The 17,902-nt window shown below is 43.9% G+C and overlaps 2 protein-coding genes across 4 annotated transcripts in view; one reads left to right on the top strand and one right to left on the bottom strand.

The window, feature by feature from the left end:
* The window catches only part of mad2l1bp (MAD2L1 binding protein), a 21,460-nt gene extending 10,568 nt beyond the window's left edge, over nucleotides 1-10,892 (bottom strand). The window contains exon 1 of the mRNA XM_067985226.1: nucleotides 9,941-10,892. Coding sequence (XP_067841327.1) covers nucleotides 9,941-10,747 — 807 coding nt within the window. The 5' untranslated portion in view covers nucleotides 10,748-10,892. The remainder of the gene's footprint in view (nucleotides 1-9,940) is intronic.
* dnph1 (2'-deoxynucleoside 5'-phosphate N-hydrolase 1) overlaps nucleotides 10,863-17,902 on the top strand; it is a 20,693-nt gene continuing 13,653 nt past the window's right edge. Inside the window, exons 1-2 of one of the 3 annotated variants that reach the window (XM_067985227.1) lie at nucleotides 10,863-11,233; nucleotides 14,480-14,551. In XM_067985227.1, coding sequence (XP_067841328.1) covers nucleotides 11,092-11,233; nucleotides 14,480-14,551 — 214 coding nt within the window. In that variant the 5' untranslated portion in view covers nucleotides 10,863-11,091. The remainder of the gene's footprint in view (nucleotides 11,234-14,479; nucleotides 14,552-17,902) is intronic. The other 2 variants (XM_067985229.1, XM_067985228.1) reach the window with 2 other exon arrangements.

Here is a 17,902-nt window from a genome sequence, read left to right as displayed (position 1 = left end):
ATGAGGAATAAGAGCACGGTGGGGGTCGGAGTGGGAGGAGACCTCGGAACCTAGAGCAGGATGGTGGGTTTCTGTTAGAAGGGGGGCCAGAAGTCATGGTCAGGTAATGGGGCAGGAGCTGTCATCCCTGACGCTCTCCCAACAGTTTCACTCCTCTGGAAAGAGAGGGTTTGGAGACACAAGAGTTGGCTGTGACAGGTGAGGATGTGTCATGCACTGAGGCAATCCAGCAGCCTGTCTGAGGAGAAGGGAAAAAGAGATAGAGTAGCAGATTGTGGTATATGAGGATTCGATTCTTTGGTTTACAGATAGAATTCTGAGCACACCGGATCCAGAAAAAGGAATGGTTTGTTGCCTCCTGGGTGCATGGGTCGTGGGCCTGATGTCCTGCGTTGACAGAGTGCTGGAGGGAGCAGCTGAGGAACCAATTGTTATGGTCTATGTGGGAACCGATAACATAGGTAGAAATAGACCCAACATCCCGATACTAAATTTAGGGAATTAGGAAGGAGGCTTAAGGGAAGGACCTCAAGTGTTTTCTGAAATATTACCCATGCCATGTACTAGTGAAGAGAGACAGAGGGTAATTGGGCAGACCAACTCGTAGCTAAGGCTTTGGTGTAGGAATCTGGGTTTCGGTTCCTCAAATAAATGAATAGGGGGAGCCGATACAGACTGGATGGGCTCCACCTAAACAAAAGTGGGATAGAGGTCTGGGCAGGCAGGATAGATAGAATAGTGGGGGAAGTGTTTAAACTAGGTGCAGTAGGTGTAAGAAAGCATCCATACCGATTGGAGCAAACCTAAAGGTGTACCAGTGAAAACATACTTCAAAGTTTAATAAGTCTAATTCCAATGGTGGAAGAAAAATAAATTTAAAATGTTAATAAAATAAATGGGAAAGGAAAGCAGCTTTGGAGCTGTGTTTGCATTAATTCAAGAAGTCTAACAAAGATGTGTGATCTGGAAGGTCTTGCAGTGATAGATTGGACATTAATATCACAGAGACATGGTGGAATGATGCCAATCAATGGGATACATATCTGGAAAGATAGAAATTGTTCAGAAGAGATCGTACATATCAGGAGAAAAGGAAGTGGTTTGGCAGTATATATAAACTCCAGTATTGAAGCACAAGTGAGGAAGGATATAAAGAAAGAAAGGGCCAACACAGAATCACTTTGGGTAGAATTAATAGATGGTAACAGACGTAAACTATTACTGGGGGTTTGCTGTAAACCCCCAGGTCAGGGTGAAAGGCTTGAACTGGAACCGTGGGATGAAATAAGGAAGGCGACGAGGAAGGAACCAACTATAGGAGTTGGAGATTTCAACTTACCAGAAATTGACTGGGTCAATAATGTCTCCACTGGTAAGACGGGGAAGGGATTTCTAGAGTTAATGGAAGACTGTTCTATGACTCAGTTTGTAAATGAGCCGAGAGAAAACATCCTGAATTTCATTGAGTACATAGAAAATAGGAGCAGGTGTAGGCCATTCGGCCCTTCGAGCCTGCTCCGCCATTCAATATGATCATGGCTGATCGATCCTCTCAATACCATATTTCCGCTCTCTTCCCATACCACTTGATGCCTTTTGTGTCTATCGAGTACATGCTATTTGTCTCAACTACTCCATGTGGTAGCAAGTTCCACAGTATAGGGACAATCAAATCTCCAACACAAAGGTGGGTGAGGTTTTAAGTACCAGTGATCATATTGTGACCACATTTGACATTACAAGAATTAGAGAAGTTACTAAAACCAAAATAAATTGCCAAATTTTAAGAGGGCCAACTTTATGTGCTTGAGAAGTCTTGTCAGAATGGACCTGTAGGTTTAAATATGGCTGGTGGAGGAACCATGGAGTTACATCAAATTTACAGCATAGAACAGGCCATGCAACCCAACTGGTCTATGCTGGTGTTTATGCTCCACACGAGCCTCCTCCATCTAACCCCGTCACTATATCCTTCTATTCCTTTCTCCCTCATGTGTTTATCTAGCTTCCCCTTAAATGCATCTATGCTATTTGCCTCAACTACTCCATGTGGTAGCAAGTTCTGCATTCTAACCACTCTCTGGAAAAGAAGTTTCTCCTGAATTCCTTACTGGATTTATTCGCAACTATCTTATATTTCTAACCCCTAATTTTAGTCTCTCCCACGTGAAAAGATCTTCTCTAAGTCTGCCTATCCAACTCCTTCATAATATTCGAGGCCCTCAGCTTTCTCTTTCCTAGAGCCCGAGCCTGTTAGGTCTTTCCCGATAGATATAACCTCTCAGTTCTGGTATCATCCTTCTTTGCATCTTCTCCAGTGCCTTTATATCCTTTTTGTAATATGGAGACCAGAACTGTTCACAGTACTCCAAGTGTGATCTTACCAAATGTAGGTTGATAACGTTTTGTCAGAACTCTGATGAAAGGTTATCAACCTAAAACGTTAACCCTACATTTCTCTCTCCACAGATGCTGTCTGACTTGCTGAGTCTTGCCAGCATTTTCTGTTTTTATTTCAGATTTCCAACATCTGCAGTATTTTGCTTTGTATTACATTGTAATAACGGGAGTGCAAAATTTTTGCACTTTATATCCATTCAAACTGTGAACGAAACAGCAGTACAACTGCAGTTTGGCTCCATCCAAATGTTGGTTGCATCTGGAGAGTATTTTGAGTTAAAGAAACAATTATGGTGGCGCACTGGGTGGTTCCAGGTCTGGTACTGATGGGAGTAGAGATTAATTATAAGCATCACACAAGATTATGATACAACATTAACACATATTGACTTAACTCCAATTATTTTTCCTATAACATGTTTAGAAACCAATAAATCTGATAAGTCTAGATGGTAACACTACTCATGGAAACCTACAAAGTCCAGCCAGTTTAATTGGGAGGAATAAATGGCATCCAGAAAACAGGCTTTCTACATAAAATAGGGGTATGAACAGAATATGCAACTGATTAGGTGGAACAGATATCACAATCATTGCTAGTCATTGGGCATCCCAGGCAAAGCATTATCTCCATGTGGGTACTAATATACTATCGGAAAAAGACAGTGTACCAATACATTTCAATATTCTCATAGTGTTTGGAAATTTAAAAAGTGCTGTAAATACATCAGGTCCATTAGCATTAGGTTAATGTTTTAAGTGGAAAACCTATGTCTGCACTGACCCTGATCTGAGGAAGGGATCCACCCCAACCTTTAACCCATCTTTTCCCCTTTTAGATGACAGACCTGCTGTGTATTTCCAGTCATTTGTTTTTATTTGAGCCTATGTCCGGTTTTCACATTTCTAATTGTATTGCTTGGTATGTCAGTTTCACTCATTTAGGAGCAATGTGACCTCTGAATCAGAGGCTGTGGACTTGAACCCTTAATCTAGGATTGATACTTCAGTACAGTGGTACAGAACCGGCAAGATGGCATCCTTCAAATGACATATGAAATCAAAGCCAGTGGTTTAAGTGGCCATCCCATGACACTATCTGAAGGGCAGGTAATTTTTCATGTCCTGGACACGTTTATTCCAACATAAACACACAATGTCTTTTAAACCACAATGAAGTCAATCACTATAAATCAGTGCACTCAGTCCATCCCGTTATAATCAGCACCCAGTTTAACCCCAAGCATTATACAGAACCGTTACCCATTGTAACCGCAGTAATCCTATGCTTCATTCAAGTTCAGTACAAACTGTAACACAAGTAATCCTATGCATTATATAGAATCTGCAACCACTGTAACCACAATAAACACATACATTATCTAGGATTAGTACCCACCGTAACCCAATAAATTATATAGAGTTATGATTCCCATAGAGGATCAGTACTCATTGTAACCCCATACATTATAATCATGATTTTCATACATAGGGAAAGGGGAAAGGAGTTTTTATAGTGCGTACAGGACTCCTTTCTTACCCAGTATGAGAGAAGGCCAAGAGAGGAATCACAGCTGGATCTAGTAATGGGAAATGAATCATAGCAGATAAGAGAAGTAAGCACAGAGGAACATCTAGGCAACAGCAATTACATAATAATGTTTAAAATAATGTAAGACATAAATAAGACAAAGACCAAAGTACTAAATTGGAATAAAGCTAATTTTGAGTGGATGAGGATAGAACTAGGGAAGGTAAACTGGAAAAATATTTTGACAGACAAAGAGATAGAACAGCAGTGGGAAATATTTAAAATGATCAACAGAGTTCAGGAGAAATATATTCCTCCAAAAAACAAGAACAAACTAGCCAACAATGAAACACCATGGATGAATAAATAGTTTCAGGTAAAATTGAAACTAAAGAAAAAAAACATGCTTTAAGTACAAAGACAATAAAGGACAGGATGACAAAAGGGAATACGAAGAGGTTAGGGAAGATGTCAAAAAAAATTAGGAAAGCAAAAAGGAACGATGAAATTAAATTATCAAGGAATATAAAAAGAAACAGTAAAGTATTCTACAGACACATAAATAACAAAAGAAAAATCAGGATAAGGTTTGGGCCACTAAAGGATACACAAGATAAACTCCCAGGTCAAACATCTTACATTATATATAACAAATATACAAATACGTCACAGGTGTTAATATTTGCCAAGCTCAAAATGCTTGCTACTTCAATGAATAGTAGGCAACCAAAGCCGCTCAGCAACAACAGGTCCTTGTCCTTTTCTTCTTCCAGTAGGTTGGCTGGTGCATCCAAATGGTGTATCCCACAAACTTCCTGTTCTTTTTCCCCTCTTTTCTTTCAGCAAAATGGCAGAAATATTGAATAGTTACTTTGTGTCACTATTTACCAGGGAGACTAACAAGATGGATATGATATTAGTAGAAGAAATCAAAAAAGATATAAAGACATTTAAGATATAAAGGGGGGAGGTAATTGATAAACTAATCAAACATAGAGGATAAAACCCCTGGTCTGGATGGATTGCATCCGCACATATTAAAAGTTCCGCACCCATGAGGACGGCCTCAACCGGGATCTTGGGTTCATGTCATGCTACACGTAACCCCACCAGCAAAAAGGGAAAAAAAATTATATTTTTAATATTCTCTCTCTCTCTCATTTGGGTTTCTTTCTGTCTGTCTGTGTAATTGACACAATGTATATCCAGTGTACTGGGACGTGCTGTTCTCCGTGACTGGCCTGTTTGAATAACAACGACACCTTTTGATTGGTGTGATGCTGTCCCAGCCTAGTATAAGATATGCGATTTGAGAACCTTTTCACTCATTCACCTGACGAAGGGGATAATCTCCGAAAGCTTGTGATTTTAAAATAAATTTGTTGGACTATAACCTGGTGTTGTAAGATTCCTTACATTAAAAGTTAGGGAAGAGATAGCAGAGGTGTTATTACATGTATATAAAAAGGGAATAGTGCCAGAGGAATGGCAGACAGCTAATGTTATTCCTTAAAAAAAGGGAGATAGAACAAGTCCAGGGAACTATTGACCAGTTAGGGGAGTCTATAACGAGGGGGCTTAGATTTAAGGTGAGAGGGGAGAGATACAAAAGGGTCCAGAGGGGCAATTTTTTCACTCAAAGGGTGGTGAGTGTCTGGAACGAGCTGCCAGAGGCAGTAGTGGAGGCGGGTACAATTTTGTCTTTTAAAAACCATTTGGACAGTTACATGGGTAAGATGGGTATAGAGGGATATGGGCCAAGTGCAGGCAATTGGGACTAGCTTAGTGGTATAAACTGGGCCACATGGATATGTTGGGCCGAAGGGCCTGTTTCCATGTTGTAAACTTCTATGATTCTAGTTAGCTCAACGTCGGTGATAGGAAAGATAATGGAATCCGTACTCAAAGATGTAATAGAGAAACAAAACAAAAGTTAAAATTCTAAATTGGGGAAAGGCCAATTTTGATGGTATTAGACAGGAACTTTCAGAAGTTGATTGGGAGAGTCTGTTGGCAGGCAAAGGGACGTCTGGGAAGTGGGAGGCTTTCAAAAGTGTGTTAACCAGGGTTCAGGGTAAGCACATTCCTTATAAAGTGAAGGGCAAGGCTGGTAGAAGTAGGGAACCTTGGATGACTTGGGAGATTGAGGCCCTAGTCAGAAAGAAGAAGGAGGCATATGACATGCATAGGCAGCTGGGATCAAGTGGATCCCTTGAAGAGTATAGAGATTGCTGGAGTAGAGTTAAGAGAGAAATCAGGAGGGCAAAAAGGGGACATGAGATTGCTTTGGCAGATAAGGCAAAGGAGAATCCAAAGAGCTTCTACAAATACATAAAGGGCAAAAGAGTAACGAGGGAGAGAGTAGGGCCTCTTAAGGATCAACAAGGTCATCTATGTGTGGAACCACAAGAGATGGGTGAGATCCTGAATGAATATTTCACATCGGTATTTACGGTTGAGAAAGGCATGGATGTTAGGGAACTTGGGGAAATAAATAGTGATGTCTTGAGGAGTGTACATATTACAGAGAGGGAGGTGCTGGAAGTCTTAACGCGCATCAAGGTAGATAAATCTCCGGGACCTGATGAAATGTATCCCAGGACGTTATGGGAGGTTAGGGAGGAAATTGCGGGTCCCTCAGCAGAGATATTTGAATCATCGACAGCTACAGGTGAGGTGCCTGAAGATTGGAGGGTAGCAAATGTTGTGCCTTTGTTGAAGAAGAGCGGCAAGGAAAAGCCTGACATCTGTAGTGGGTAAGTTGTTAGAGGGTATTCTGAGAGACAGGATCTACAGGCATTTGGAGAGGCAGGGACTGATTAGGAACAGTCAGCATGGTTTTGTGAGAGGAAAATCATGTCTCACGAATTTGATTGAGTTTTTTGAAGGGGTAACCAAGAAGATAGATGAGGGCTGTGCAGTAGACGTGGTCTACATGGACTTCAGCAAAGCCTTTGACAAGGTACCGCATGGTAGGTTGTTACATACGGTTAAATCTCACGGGATCAAAGGTGAGGTAGCCAATTGGATACAAAATTGGATTGACGACAGAAGACAGAGGGTGGTTGTAGAGGGTTGCTTTTCAAACTGGAGGCCTGTGACCAGCGGTGTGCCTCAGGGATCTGTGCTGGGTCCGCTGTTATTTGTTATTTATATTAATGATTTGGATGAGAATTTAGGAGGCATGGTTAGTAAGTTTGCAGATGACACCAAGATTAAGATGACAGTGAAGAAGGTTATCTAGGATTGCAACGGGATCTTGATAAATTGGGCCAGTGGGCCGATGAATGGCAGATGGAGTTTAATTTAGATAAATGTGAGGTGATGCATTTTGGGAGATCGAATCGGGCCAGGCCCTACTCCGTTAATGGTAGGGCGTTGGGGAGAGTTATAGAACAAAGAGATCTAGGAGTACAGGTTCATAGCTCCTTGAAAGTGGAGTCACAGGTGGATAGGGTGGTGAAGAAGGCATTCAGCATGCTTGGTTTCATTGGTCAGAACACTGAATACAGGAGTTGGGATGTTTTGTTGAAGTTGTACAAGACATTAGTAAGGCCACACTTGGAATACTGTGTACAGTTCTGGTCACCCTATTATAGAAAGGATATTATTAAACTAGAAAGAGTGCAGAAAAGATTTACTAGGATGCTACCGGGACTTGATGGTTTGACTTATAGGGAGAGGTTGGATAGACTGAGACTTTTTTCCCTGGAGAGTAGGAGGTTTAGGGGTGATCTTATAGAAGTCTATAAAATAATGAGGGGCATAGATAAGGTAGATAGTCAAAATCTTTCCCCAAAGGTAGGGGAGTCTATAACGAGGGGGCATAGATTTAAGGTGAGAGGGGAGAGATACAAAAGGGTCCAGAGGGGCAATTTTTTCACTCAAAGGGTGGTGAGTGTCTGGAACGAGCTGCCAGAGGCAGTCGTCGAGGCGGGTACAATTTTGTCTTTTAAAAAGCATTTGGACAGTTACGTGGGTAAGATGGGTTTAGAGGGATATGGGCCAAGTGCAGGCAATTGGGACTAGCTTAGTGGTATAAACTGGGCGACATGGACATGTTGGGCCGAAGGGCCTGTTTCCATGTTGTAAACTTCTATGATTCTATAAACATCTAGAAAACAAAAATATAAAAAAGGACAGTCAGCACGGATTTCAGAAGGACACTTCTTTGAAGAAGTAACAGAAAGAGTAGACAAGGATAATGCAGTAGATGTAATACTGTTGGATTTTCAAAAGGCCTTCAATAAGGTACCGCACTATAGACTCATGACCAAGGTCAGGGCATGTAGAGTCAGGGGACAGGTAGCAGAATGGATAGCAAGCTGGCTACAAAACAGAAAAGAGAGTAAGGAGTAACGGTAGTTACTCAGACTGACAAAAGGTGGGAAGTGGTGTTCCACAAGGATCAGTGCTACGACCATTGTTGTTTACAATTCACATTAACAATTTGGATTTGGAAATCGGAAGTATAATTTCAAAATTTGAGGACGACACCAAATTGGGGAGTGTAGTTAATACAAAAGGAAGACTGAGTCAAAATGCAAGAAGATATCAATAAATTTGCAGAATGGGCATGTAATTAGCAAATGAATTTCAATATAGATAAGTGTGAGGTGGTGCATTTTGGTAGGAAGAAAAAGGCAGCCACATACTGCTTGGATAATAAGAGTCTAATTGGGATAGAGGAGCAAAGGAATCTCAGGGTATAGATACACAAATCATTAAAAGTAGCGACGCAGGTCAATAAGACCATAAAAAAGTAAACCAAGCACTAGGATTCATTTCTGGATGGATAGAATTGAAAAGCAGGGAAGTTATGTTAAACTTGTATAGAACCTTGGTTAGACCACACTTGGAGTACTGTGAACAGTTCTGGTCTGCATATTATAAAAAGGATATAGGGGCACTGGAGAAGGTGCAAAAAAGATTCACAAGGATGATATCAGAACTGAGAGAATATACCTATCAGGAAAGGCTGAACAGGCTGGGGCTCTTTTCTCCGGAAAAAAGACTGAGGGGTGACCCGATAAATGTCTTTACGATTTTGAAAGGATTTGATAAGGGGGAGTCCAAAACTAGAGGTTATAAATATAAGATAGTTACTAATAAATCCAATAGTGAATTCAGGAGAAACTTCTTTACCCAGAGTGGTAAGAATGTGGAACTAGCTACAAGGAGTATTTGAGGCAAATAGCATAGAAGCATTTTTTTTATTCGTTCATTGGATGTGGGCATCGCTGGCAAGGGCAGCATTTATTGCCCATCCCTAAATGCCCTTGAGAAGGTGGTGGTGAGCCGCCTTCTTGAACTGCTGCAGTCCATGTAGTGAAGGTTCTCCCACAGTGCTGTTAGGTAGGGAGTTCCAGGATTTTGACCCAGCGACGACGAAGGAACGGCGATATATTTCCAAGTCGGGATGGTGTGTGACTTGGAGGGGAACGTGCAGGTGGTTCCCATGTGCCTGCTGCTCTTGTCCTTCTAGGTGGTAGAGGTCGCGGGTTTGGGAGGTGCTGTTGAAGAAGCCTTGGCGAGTTGCTGCAGTGCATCCTGTGGATGGTACACACTGCAGCCACAGTGCGCCGGGGGTGAAGGGAGTGAATGTTTAGGGTGGTGGATGGGGTGCCAATCAAGCGGGCTGCTTTGTCCTAAATGGTATCGAGCTTCGAGAGTGTTGTTGGAGCTGCACTCATCCAGGCAAGTGGAGAGTATTCCATCACACTCCTGACTTGTGCCTTGTCGATGTATAGACTCAGTACACACAGTAAGCCTGTACATTATATAGAATCAACATCCCCATACAACGAACAAAATCGGCATCCCTTACAATATATAGAATCAGGATCCATATTCATTGTATAGAACCAATACACACCGTAACGCACACATTGTATAGAATCAGTAACCCCTCACAACGCTGCATGGACCATGGGATCCCGGTACAGTGCAGAGAGACTCGATTCCTACCCTTTATAAAGAGCCGGTGTAGCACAGCGTCAATCTACTCACCGGGCCCCGCTCTCTCCTGCTGAAGAAGGACAGTTGTTCGTAGGGTAGCGGCAGCTGCTGTCTTTGGTACAGGACGTGTTTCAGGAGCTCACACACCAGACGGCAGCAGCTCTCCGGAGTCACCTGGCCGGGGAACAGCACCAGCACCTCTCCACCATCCCCGCGCCTGGAACCACTCACCGACAGCAGTGACTCAGCCGCCCCCTGGCACCTCGAACCATCGCCTTCCTCCGACCTGCTCGTCTGGTCCCCGGTCCGACTCTCCGACTCTAATTCACTCTGACCACACACTGCCCTCACCGCCTGACCGGGCTCGGGCCTCTCCCCGGCCCCAGCGCCCCCGGGCTCGGGCTCGGGCCTCTCCCCGGCCCCAGCGCCCCCGGGCTCGGGCTCGGGCCTCTCCCCGGCCCCAGCGCCCCCGGGCTCGGGCCTCTCCCCGGCCCCAGCGCCCCCGGGCTCGGGCTCGGGCCTCTCTCCGGCCCCAGCGCCCCCGGGCTCGGGCTCGGGCTCGGGCCTCTCCCCGGCCCCAGCGCCCCCGGGCTCGGGCTCGGGCCTCTCCCCGGCCCCAGCGCCCCCGGGCTCGGGCTCGGGCCTCTCCCCGGCCCCAGCGCCCCCGGGCTCGGGCTCGGGCCTCTCTCCGGCCCCAGCGCCCCCGGGCTCGGGCTCGGGCCTCTCTCCGGCCCCAGCGCCCCCGGGCTCGGGCTCGGGCCTCTCCCCGGCCCCAGCGCCCCCGGGCTCGGGCTCGGGCCTCTCCCCGGCCCCAGCGCCCCCGGGCTCGCTGGCCCTGAATTCAGGCTCACTCGCCATTTCGAATCTCCCTCTGTCACTTGGGATGCGTGCGCAGACTGCCTCTCCGCGGCGCGAGCCCTGCGGCCGTTATTTTCAAAGTTTAAATTTCCTGCCCGTCATTAACGACTGACGCGCACCGGCTGCCATATTTGATGCTGGCACAAAGTTAAACAAAAAAAATTGGATAAACAATACGTTCTATTAATTGACTGATGATTTTTTAATTAAATGGACAATTTCTGCAAGTTACTTATTTTTTTAATGGGCGTTAAGTGCAAACGCTGCTGGGGGTGTTGGAGGAGAGAGAATGTGGGCCCGCCATCGTTGGTAAAGGCGGCGGGCGGTGAAGACGACAAAGGACGATGAGTCTGAGGATTTACTTTTGCGGCAGCATCAGAGGCGGGAGGCAGGACGTGGAAATCTATTCCCGGATCATCGGCTACTTGAGGAAATTTGGGAAAGTTCTTACAGAGCACATAGGCAACCCAATGTTAAACGAGAAAGGTTATTTAAGCGCTGCAATTCTCTTTTTCAATCCACCATGTGCACAAAGCCAATTTAAGGCAACGAGCAACACCCCTGTGTCCCTGAAAAGTCTACCCTCGACCATCCCTCCCTCCAACGTCTTCATCCCCATTGGCAGGGTAGTAAACAGTGAGGAGGATAGTGATAGACTTCAAGAGGATATAGACATGTGGTAGATGAAATTTAACACAAAAAAACGTGAAGTGATACATTTCGGGAGAAAGAACGAGGAGAGGCAATATAAACTAGAGGGCACAACTCTAAAAGGGGTACAGGAACAGAGAGTCTGGGGTATATGTGCACAAATTATTGAAGGTGGCAGGGCAGGTTGAGAAAGCGGTTAAAGGAGCATTCTGGATCCTGGGCTTTATAAATAGAGGAATAAAGTACAAAAGTATGGAAGTCATGACGAACCTTTATAAAACACTGGTTCGACCACAACTGGAGTATTGTGTCCAGTTCTGGGCACCACACTTTAGGAAAGATGTGAAGGGCACAGAGAGGGTCCAGAAGAGATTTACTAGAATGATTCCAGGGATGAGGGACTTTAGTTACATAGATAGACTGGAGAAGCTGAGGTAGTTCTCCTTGGAACAGAGACGGTTGAGAGGAGATTTGATTGAGGTATTCAAAATCATGAAGGGCCTAGACAGAGTAGAGAGAAACTATTCCCATTGGCAAAAGGGTCAAGAACCAGAGGACATCGATTTAAGGTGATTGGCAAAAGAACCAAAGGTGACATGAGGAAAAACTTTTTTACACAGCGAGTGGTTAGGATCTGGAATGCACTGCCCGAGGGGGTGGTGGAGGCATTCAATCATGGCCTTCAAAAGGGAACTGGATAAGTACTTGAAAGGAAAACATTTACAGGGCTACGGGGATAGGGGGAGTGGGACTAACTGGATTACCCTTGCAAAGGCTGGTGCGGACTCGATGGGCTACTTCCGTGCTGTAACCATTCTATGATTCAAAACTGTAATTGAACAATGGGCAGCTTTTAAAGAGGAGGTGGTTCGAGTACAGTCTAGGTACGTTACCACGAGGGGGAAAGGAAGGGCAACTAAAGACAGAGCTCCCTGGATGATGAAAGATAGTAAGATGAAGCAGAAAAAGGGGGCATATGTCAGGTTGATAATATGTGAGAACCAAGCTGAATATAGAAAGTACAGAGAAGAAGAGAAAAAGGAAATAAGAGGGGCAAAGAGAGGGTATGAAAATAGACTGGCGGCCAACATAAAAGGGAATCCAAAAGTCTCCTATAGGCATATAAATAGTAAACGGGTATTAAGAGGAGGGGTGGGGCATATTAGGGACTAAAAAGGAGATCTACGCATGGAGGAAGAGGGCATGGCTGAGGTACTAAATGAGTATTTTGCTTCTGTCTTTACTAAGGAAGAAGATGCTGCCAAAGTCACAGTAAAAGGGGAGGTAGTTGAGATACTAGATGGGCTAAAAATTGATAAAGAGGAGCTACTAGAAGGCTGGCTGTACTTAAAAGTAGATAAGTCATCCAGTCTGGATGGGATGCATCCTAGGTTGCTGAGGGAAGTAAGGGTGGATATTGCAGAGGTACTGGCAGTAATCTTCTAATCCTCCTTCGATATGGGGGTGGTGCCAGAGGACTGGAGAATTGCAAATGTTACACCCTTGTTCAAAAAAGGGTGTAAGGATAAACCCGGCAACTACAATTTAACCTCTGTGGTGGGGAAGCTTTGAGAAACAATAATCCGGGTCAAAATTAAGAGTCACTTGGACAAGTGTGGATTAATAAAGGAAAGCCAGCACGGATTTGTTAAAGGCAAATTGTGTTTTTTGATGAGGTAACAGAGAGGGTTGATGAGGGCAGTGCGGTTCATGTTGTGTATATGGACATTAAAAGGCATTTGATAAAGTGCCACATCATGGGCTTGTCAGCAAAGTTGAAGTCCATGGAATAAAAGGGGCAGTGGCAGCATGGATACAAAATTGGCTAAGTGACAGGAAACAGACAGTAGTGGTGAACGGTTGTTTTTCGGACTGGAGGCAGGTGTTCGGTACTATGACCACTGCTTTTTTTGACATATATTAATGACTTGGACTTGGATGTACAGGGCACAATTTCAAAATTTGCAGAAGACACAAAACTTGGACATGTAGTGAACAGTGAATGGATAGTAAAAGACTTCAAGACGACATAGACAGGCTGGTGGAATGGGCGGACACATGGCAGATGTTGGTTGAGGGATAAATATTGGCCAGGATACCAGGGAGAATTCCCCTGCTGTTCTTCGAAAGAGTGCCACGGGATCTTTTACGCCCACCTGAGAAGGCAGACAGGGTCTCGGTTTAACGTCTCATCCAAAAGACGGCACCTCCAACATTGCAGCACTCTCTCAGTACTGTACTAAAGGGTCAGCCTATACTTTGTGCTCTAGTCTCTGGAGTGGGACTTAAACCCACAACCTTCTGACGCAGAGGCTAGAGTGCTACCCACTGAGCCATGCCTGTCAGCAGCAGTTGAGGAGGGGGAATGGAGACAAGCTGGGGGCACTTGAGGAGGAAAGGCAGGAGCAGTGCTTTTTGGGTGTGAGGAAGAGCAGTCAGTAGCAGTTGGGGAGGGGAGACACAGTGGGAGTAGTGCTTTTTGAGGGGGGTGGAGGAGAGAGGTAGGCAGCACTTGAGGTGGAAGAAAAGCCAGCAGCAAGGCTGTGGGTGGGAGGGTGGAAAGAGCCAAGAGCCATACAGCAGGGGGTGGGGGAAGGGGGGTGTTCAAGGAGAGGCCAGCAACAGCGTAGTGGTTTGGGCCAGCTGGATCTGGTTAGTCTATTCAAAACCCACATTTTTAACTTACAAAAAGATTTTTTTTAAACTGTGAAATGTAAAAGTATTCACAATACATAATTTATAATGTAAAAGAATCAAAGCTTTCCAAGGAAAATATATCCTAAAGTTGAGATGGGGACAGCATTTAGAAGGAGTGTCACAGTTCTAGATTTGCTGCCGATAGCCTTGACTGAAATGGTCTCATGGTCACTAAGACCGTGTTTGAATTCTGTATTTGCTATTAGGCTGTTATTTAAGAAAAGGAACATTAACATTTTTTTCCCTCCATAACAGATTAACTGTTAACAGTCAGACTTTTCTAGTGTGTTCAGCTCAGAATGTTATCAGTCAGTTTGCTTATTTTGTATTATTTTCATTTGGTATGAAAAGTTAGGGTTCATTCTCCATCTGGTTTCCCCATAGGTGAGGATGCAGTGAAGACTGGAGATAAATACATCCATGATAGAGATTTGGAGTGGCTGCAGGAGGCTGATGGTGAGTTCACTTTGTATGAACAAGAGATGTGTGTCCCCTTCTTAGCATCTGATTTTCAGTCAGGACTCTGGACTGCAGTCTGGGCTGTGGATTTTTCAGGTTGTCGGGGATATTGCTTTTTCAGTCTCCAAGAGGCCCAATTCATGTGGGGAGAGCCGCATAAAGCTAATGTCACAGCTTGAAAAGAAATCAAACATACACAGGTTGTGCTGAGTTAGCTGATCCCAGGTGGGGCAGAAAAGCTAATGTCAGAAAAGCTAATATCTGAGTGGTGAGATTTTCAGCAAGGACCCTGAATGATTTGTACTCTCCATATTCCGAAGGCAGTGAGGCCAGTTAGGAATATAGGAACAGGAGTAGGCCATTCAGCCCCTCGTGTCTGCTCCGTCATTTGATAAGATCATGGCTGATCTGTGATCTAACTCCAAAGACCTGCCTTTGGCCCATATCCCTTAATACCTTTGGTTGCCAAAAAGCTATCTATCTCAGATTTAAATTTAGCAATTGAGCTAGTATCAATTGCCATTTGCAGAAGAGAGTTCCAAACTTCTACCACACTTTATGTGTAGAAATGTTTTCTAATCTCACTCCTGAAAGGTCTGGCTCTAATTTTTAGACTGTGCCCCCTACTCCTAGAATCCCCAAGCAGCGGAAATAGTTTCTCTCTATCCACCCTATCTGTTCCCCTTAATATCTTATAAACTTCGATCAGATCACCCCTTAATCTTCGAAACTCTAGAGAATACAACCCCAATTTGTGTAATCTCTCCTCGTAACTTAACCCTTGAAGTCCGGGTGTCATTCTAGTAAACCTACGCTGCACTCCCTCCAAGGCCAATATGTCCTTCCGAAGGTGCGGTGCTCAAAACTGCTCAAAGTACTCCAGGTGCGGTCTAACCAGGGTTTTGTATAGCTGCAGCATAACTTCTGCCCCCTTGTACTCTAGTCCTCTAGATATAAAGGCCAGCATTCCATGACACTTCAATGATCTATGTACCTGAACCCCTAAGTCCCTTTGGACATCCACTGTTTTTAACTTTTTACCATTTAGAAAGTACCCTGTTCTTTCGTTTTTTGATCCAAAGTGGATGACCTCACATTTGTCTACACTGAATTCCATTTGCCACAGTTTTGCCCATTCACCTAATCTATCAATATCGCTTTGTAATTTTATGTTTTCATCTACACTGCTTACATTGCCACCAATCTTTGTGTCATCGACAAACTTAGATATGAGACTTTCTATGCCTTCATCTAAGTCGTTAATAAATATTGTGAATAATTGAGGCCCCAAGACAGATCCCTGCGGGACTCCACTAGTCACATCCTGCCAATGTGAGTACCTACCCATTATCCCGACTCTCTGTCGCCTTTCGCTCAGCCAACTTCCCAACCAAGTCCGTACTTTTCCCTCGATTCCATGGGCTTCTATCTTAGCTAACAGTCTCTTATGTGCGACTTTATCAAATGCATTCTGGAAGTCCATATAAATAACATCCATTGACATTCCCCTGTCCACTACTTTAGTCACCTCTTCAAAAAATTCAATCAGGTTTGTCAGGCATGACCTACCTTTCACAAATCCATGCTGGCTCTCTCTGATTAACTGAAAATTCTTGAGGTGTTCAGTCACCCTATCCTTAATTATAGACTCCAGCATTTTCCCCACAACGGATGTTAGGCTAACTGGTCTATAATTCCCTGGTTTCCCTCTCTCTCCTGTGTTAAAAAGCGGAATGACGTGCATTTTTCCAATCTAGAGGGACAGTTCCTGAAACTAGAGAACTTTGAAAGATTATAGTTAGGGCATCTGCAATGTGCTCACCCACTTCCTTTAAAACCCTGGGATGGAAACCATCTGGTCCTGGGGATTTGTCACTCTTTGTTGTTTTACTTATGTTAATTTTATTGAGTCCCTGTCCCCGATTCAATATTAGTTTTCTTGGGATTTCCAGTATGCTATCATCTTTTTCTACTGTAAATACTGACGCAAAGTAATTATTCAACATGTCCACCATTTCCCCATTGTCAATGACAATATCCCCACTTTCAGTTTTTAAGGGGCCAATACTGCTCCTGACCACCCTCTTTTTTTCCTAATATAACGATAAAAGTTCTTCGTATTGGTTTTGATATCCCTTGCAAGTTTCTTGTCATACTCTCTTTTTGTAGCTCTTACTATCTGTTTTGTGACCCTTTGTTGATCTTTGTACCTTTCCCATTCGCCAGGATCTGTGCCATTTTTTGCCTTTTTGTATGCCTTTTCCTTATGTCTTATACTGTCCCTTACCTCTTTAGTTGTCCATGGCTTTTTTTTTGGCAAGTAAGAGTTCTTGCCCCTCAGAGGTATAAACCAGTTCTGTATCACGTTAAACGTTTCTTTAAACATTTCCCACTGATCATCAGTCGTTTTACCCATTAACAGATTTGCCCAGTTTACTGTGGACAGTCTCTGTCTCATCCCATTGAAGTCGGCCTTGCCCAAGTCTAGAATCTTAGCAGCTGATTCACTTTTTTCCCTTTCAAACACTACCTTGAACTCGATCATGTTATGATCACTATTGGATAGATGTTCACGCACAGTTAAGCCGTTAACTAAATCTGGTTCATTACTCATTACTAAATCTAGTATGGCTTGCCCCCTTGTTGCCTCTAGGACACTGCTGTAGAAAACTATCCCGAACACACTCAAGAAATTCACTACCTTTCTGACAGTTGCTAGTCTGCTTTTCCCAATCTATGTGAAGGTTAAAGTCCCCCATTAAGACCACTATGCCTTTCTTACACGCTTTTCTAATCTCTGCATTTATACAATCTAGCACTTCAGAGCTGCTGCCAGGGCTCCTATATACAACTCCCACTATAGTCATAGATTCTTCCCTATTTCTCAATTCAACCCATGAGGTCTCCTTTGGCTGCTTACCTCTCGTTATATCCTCCTTCATCATTGAAGTGATTTAATCTCTAATCATTAAGGCTACTCCCCCCCCCCCCTCTTCCATTTTCCCTGTCTCTCCTGTATACCTTATAACCCGGTATATTTAGTTCCCAATCCTGACCATCCTGCAGCCATGTCTCAGTAATAGCTGTCATGTCATACCCTCCAATTTGAATTTGAACCTGTAGTTCATTTAATTTATTCCTTATACTCCGTGCATTTGTATATAGAACTCTTAGTTGGGCCACACACCCTAGCACGTCCTTCAGCTTTGATGCTGGGTTAATCATAAGAACATAAGAAATAGGAGCAGGAGTAGGCCAATTGGCCCCTCGAGCCTGCTCCGCCATTCAATAAGATCATGGCTGATCTGATCCTAACCTCAAATCTAAAGAATACAAGAAGTAGGAGCA

Source organism: Heptranchias perlo, chromosome 5 (assembly GCF_035084215.1).
Source record: "Heptranchias perlo isolate sHepPer1 chromosome 5, sHepPer1.hap1, whole genome shotgun sequence".
Classification (NCBI taxonomy): domain Eukaryota; kingdom Metazoa; phylum Chordata; class Chondrichthyes; order Hexanchiformes; family Hexanchidae; genus Heptranchias; species Heptranchias perlo.
Note: the sequence above shows the minus strand (reverse complement) of the source record. Positions and strands in the feature narration are given on the sequence as shown.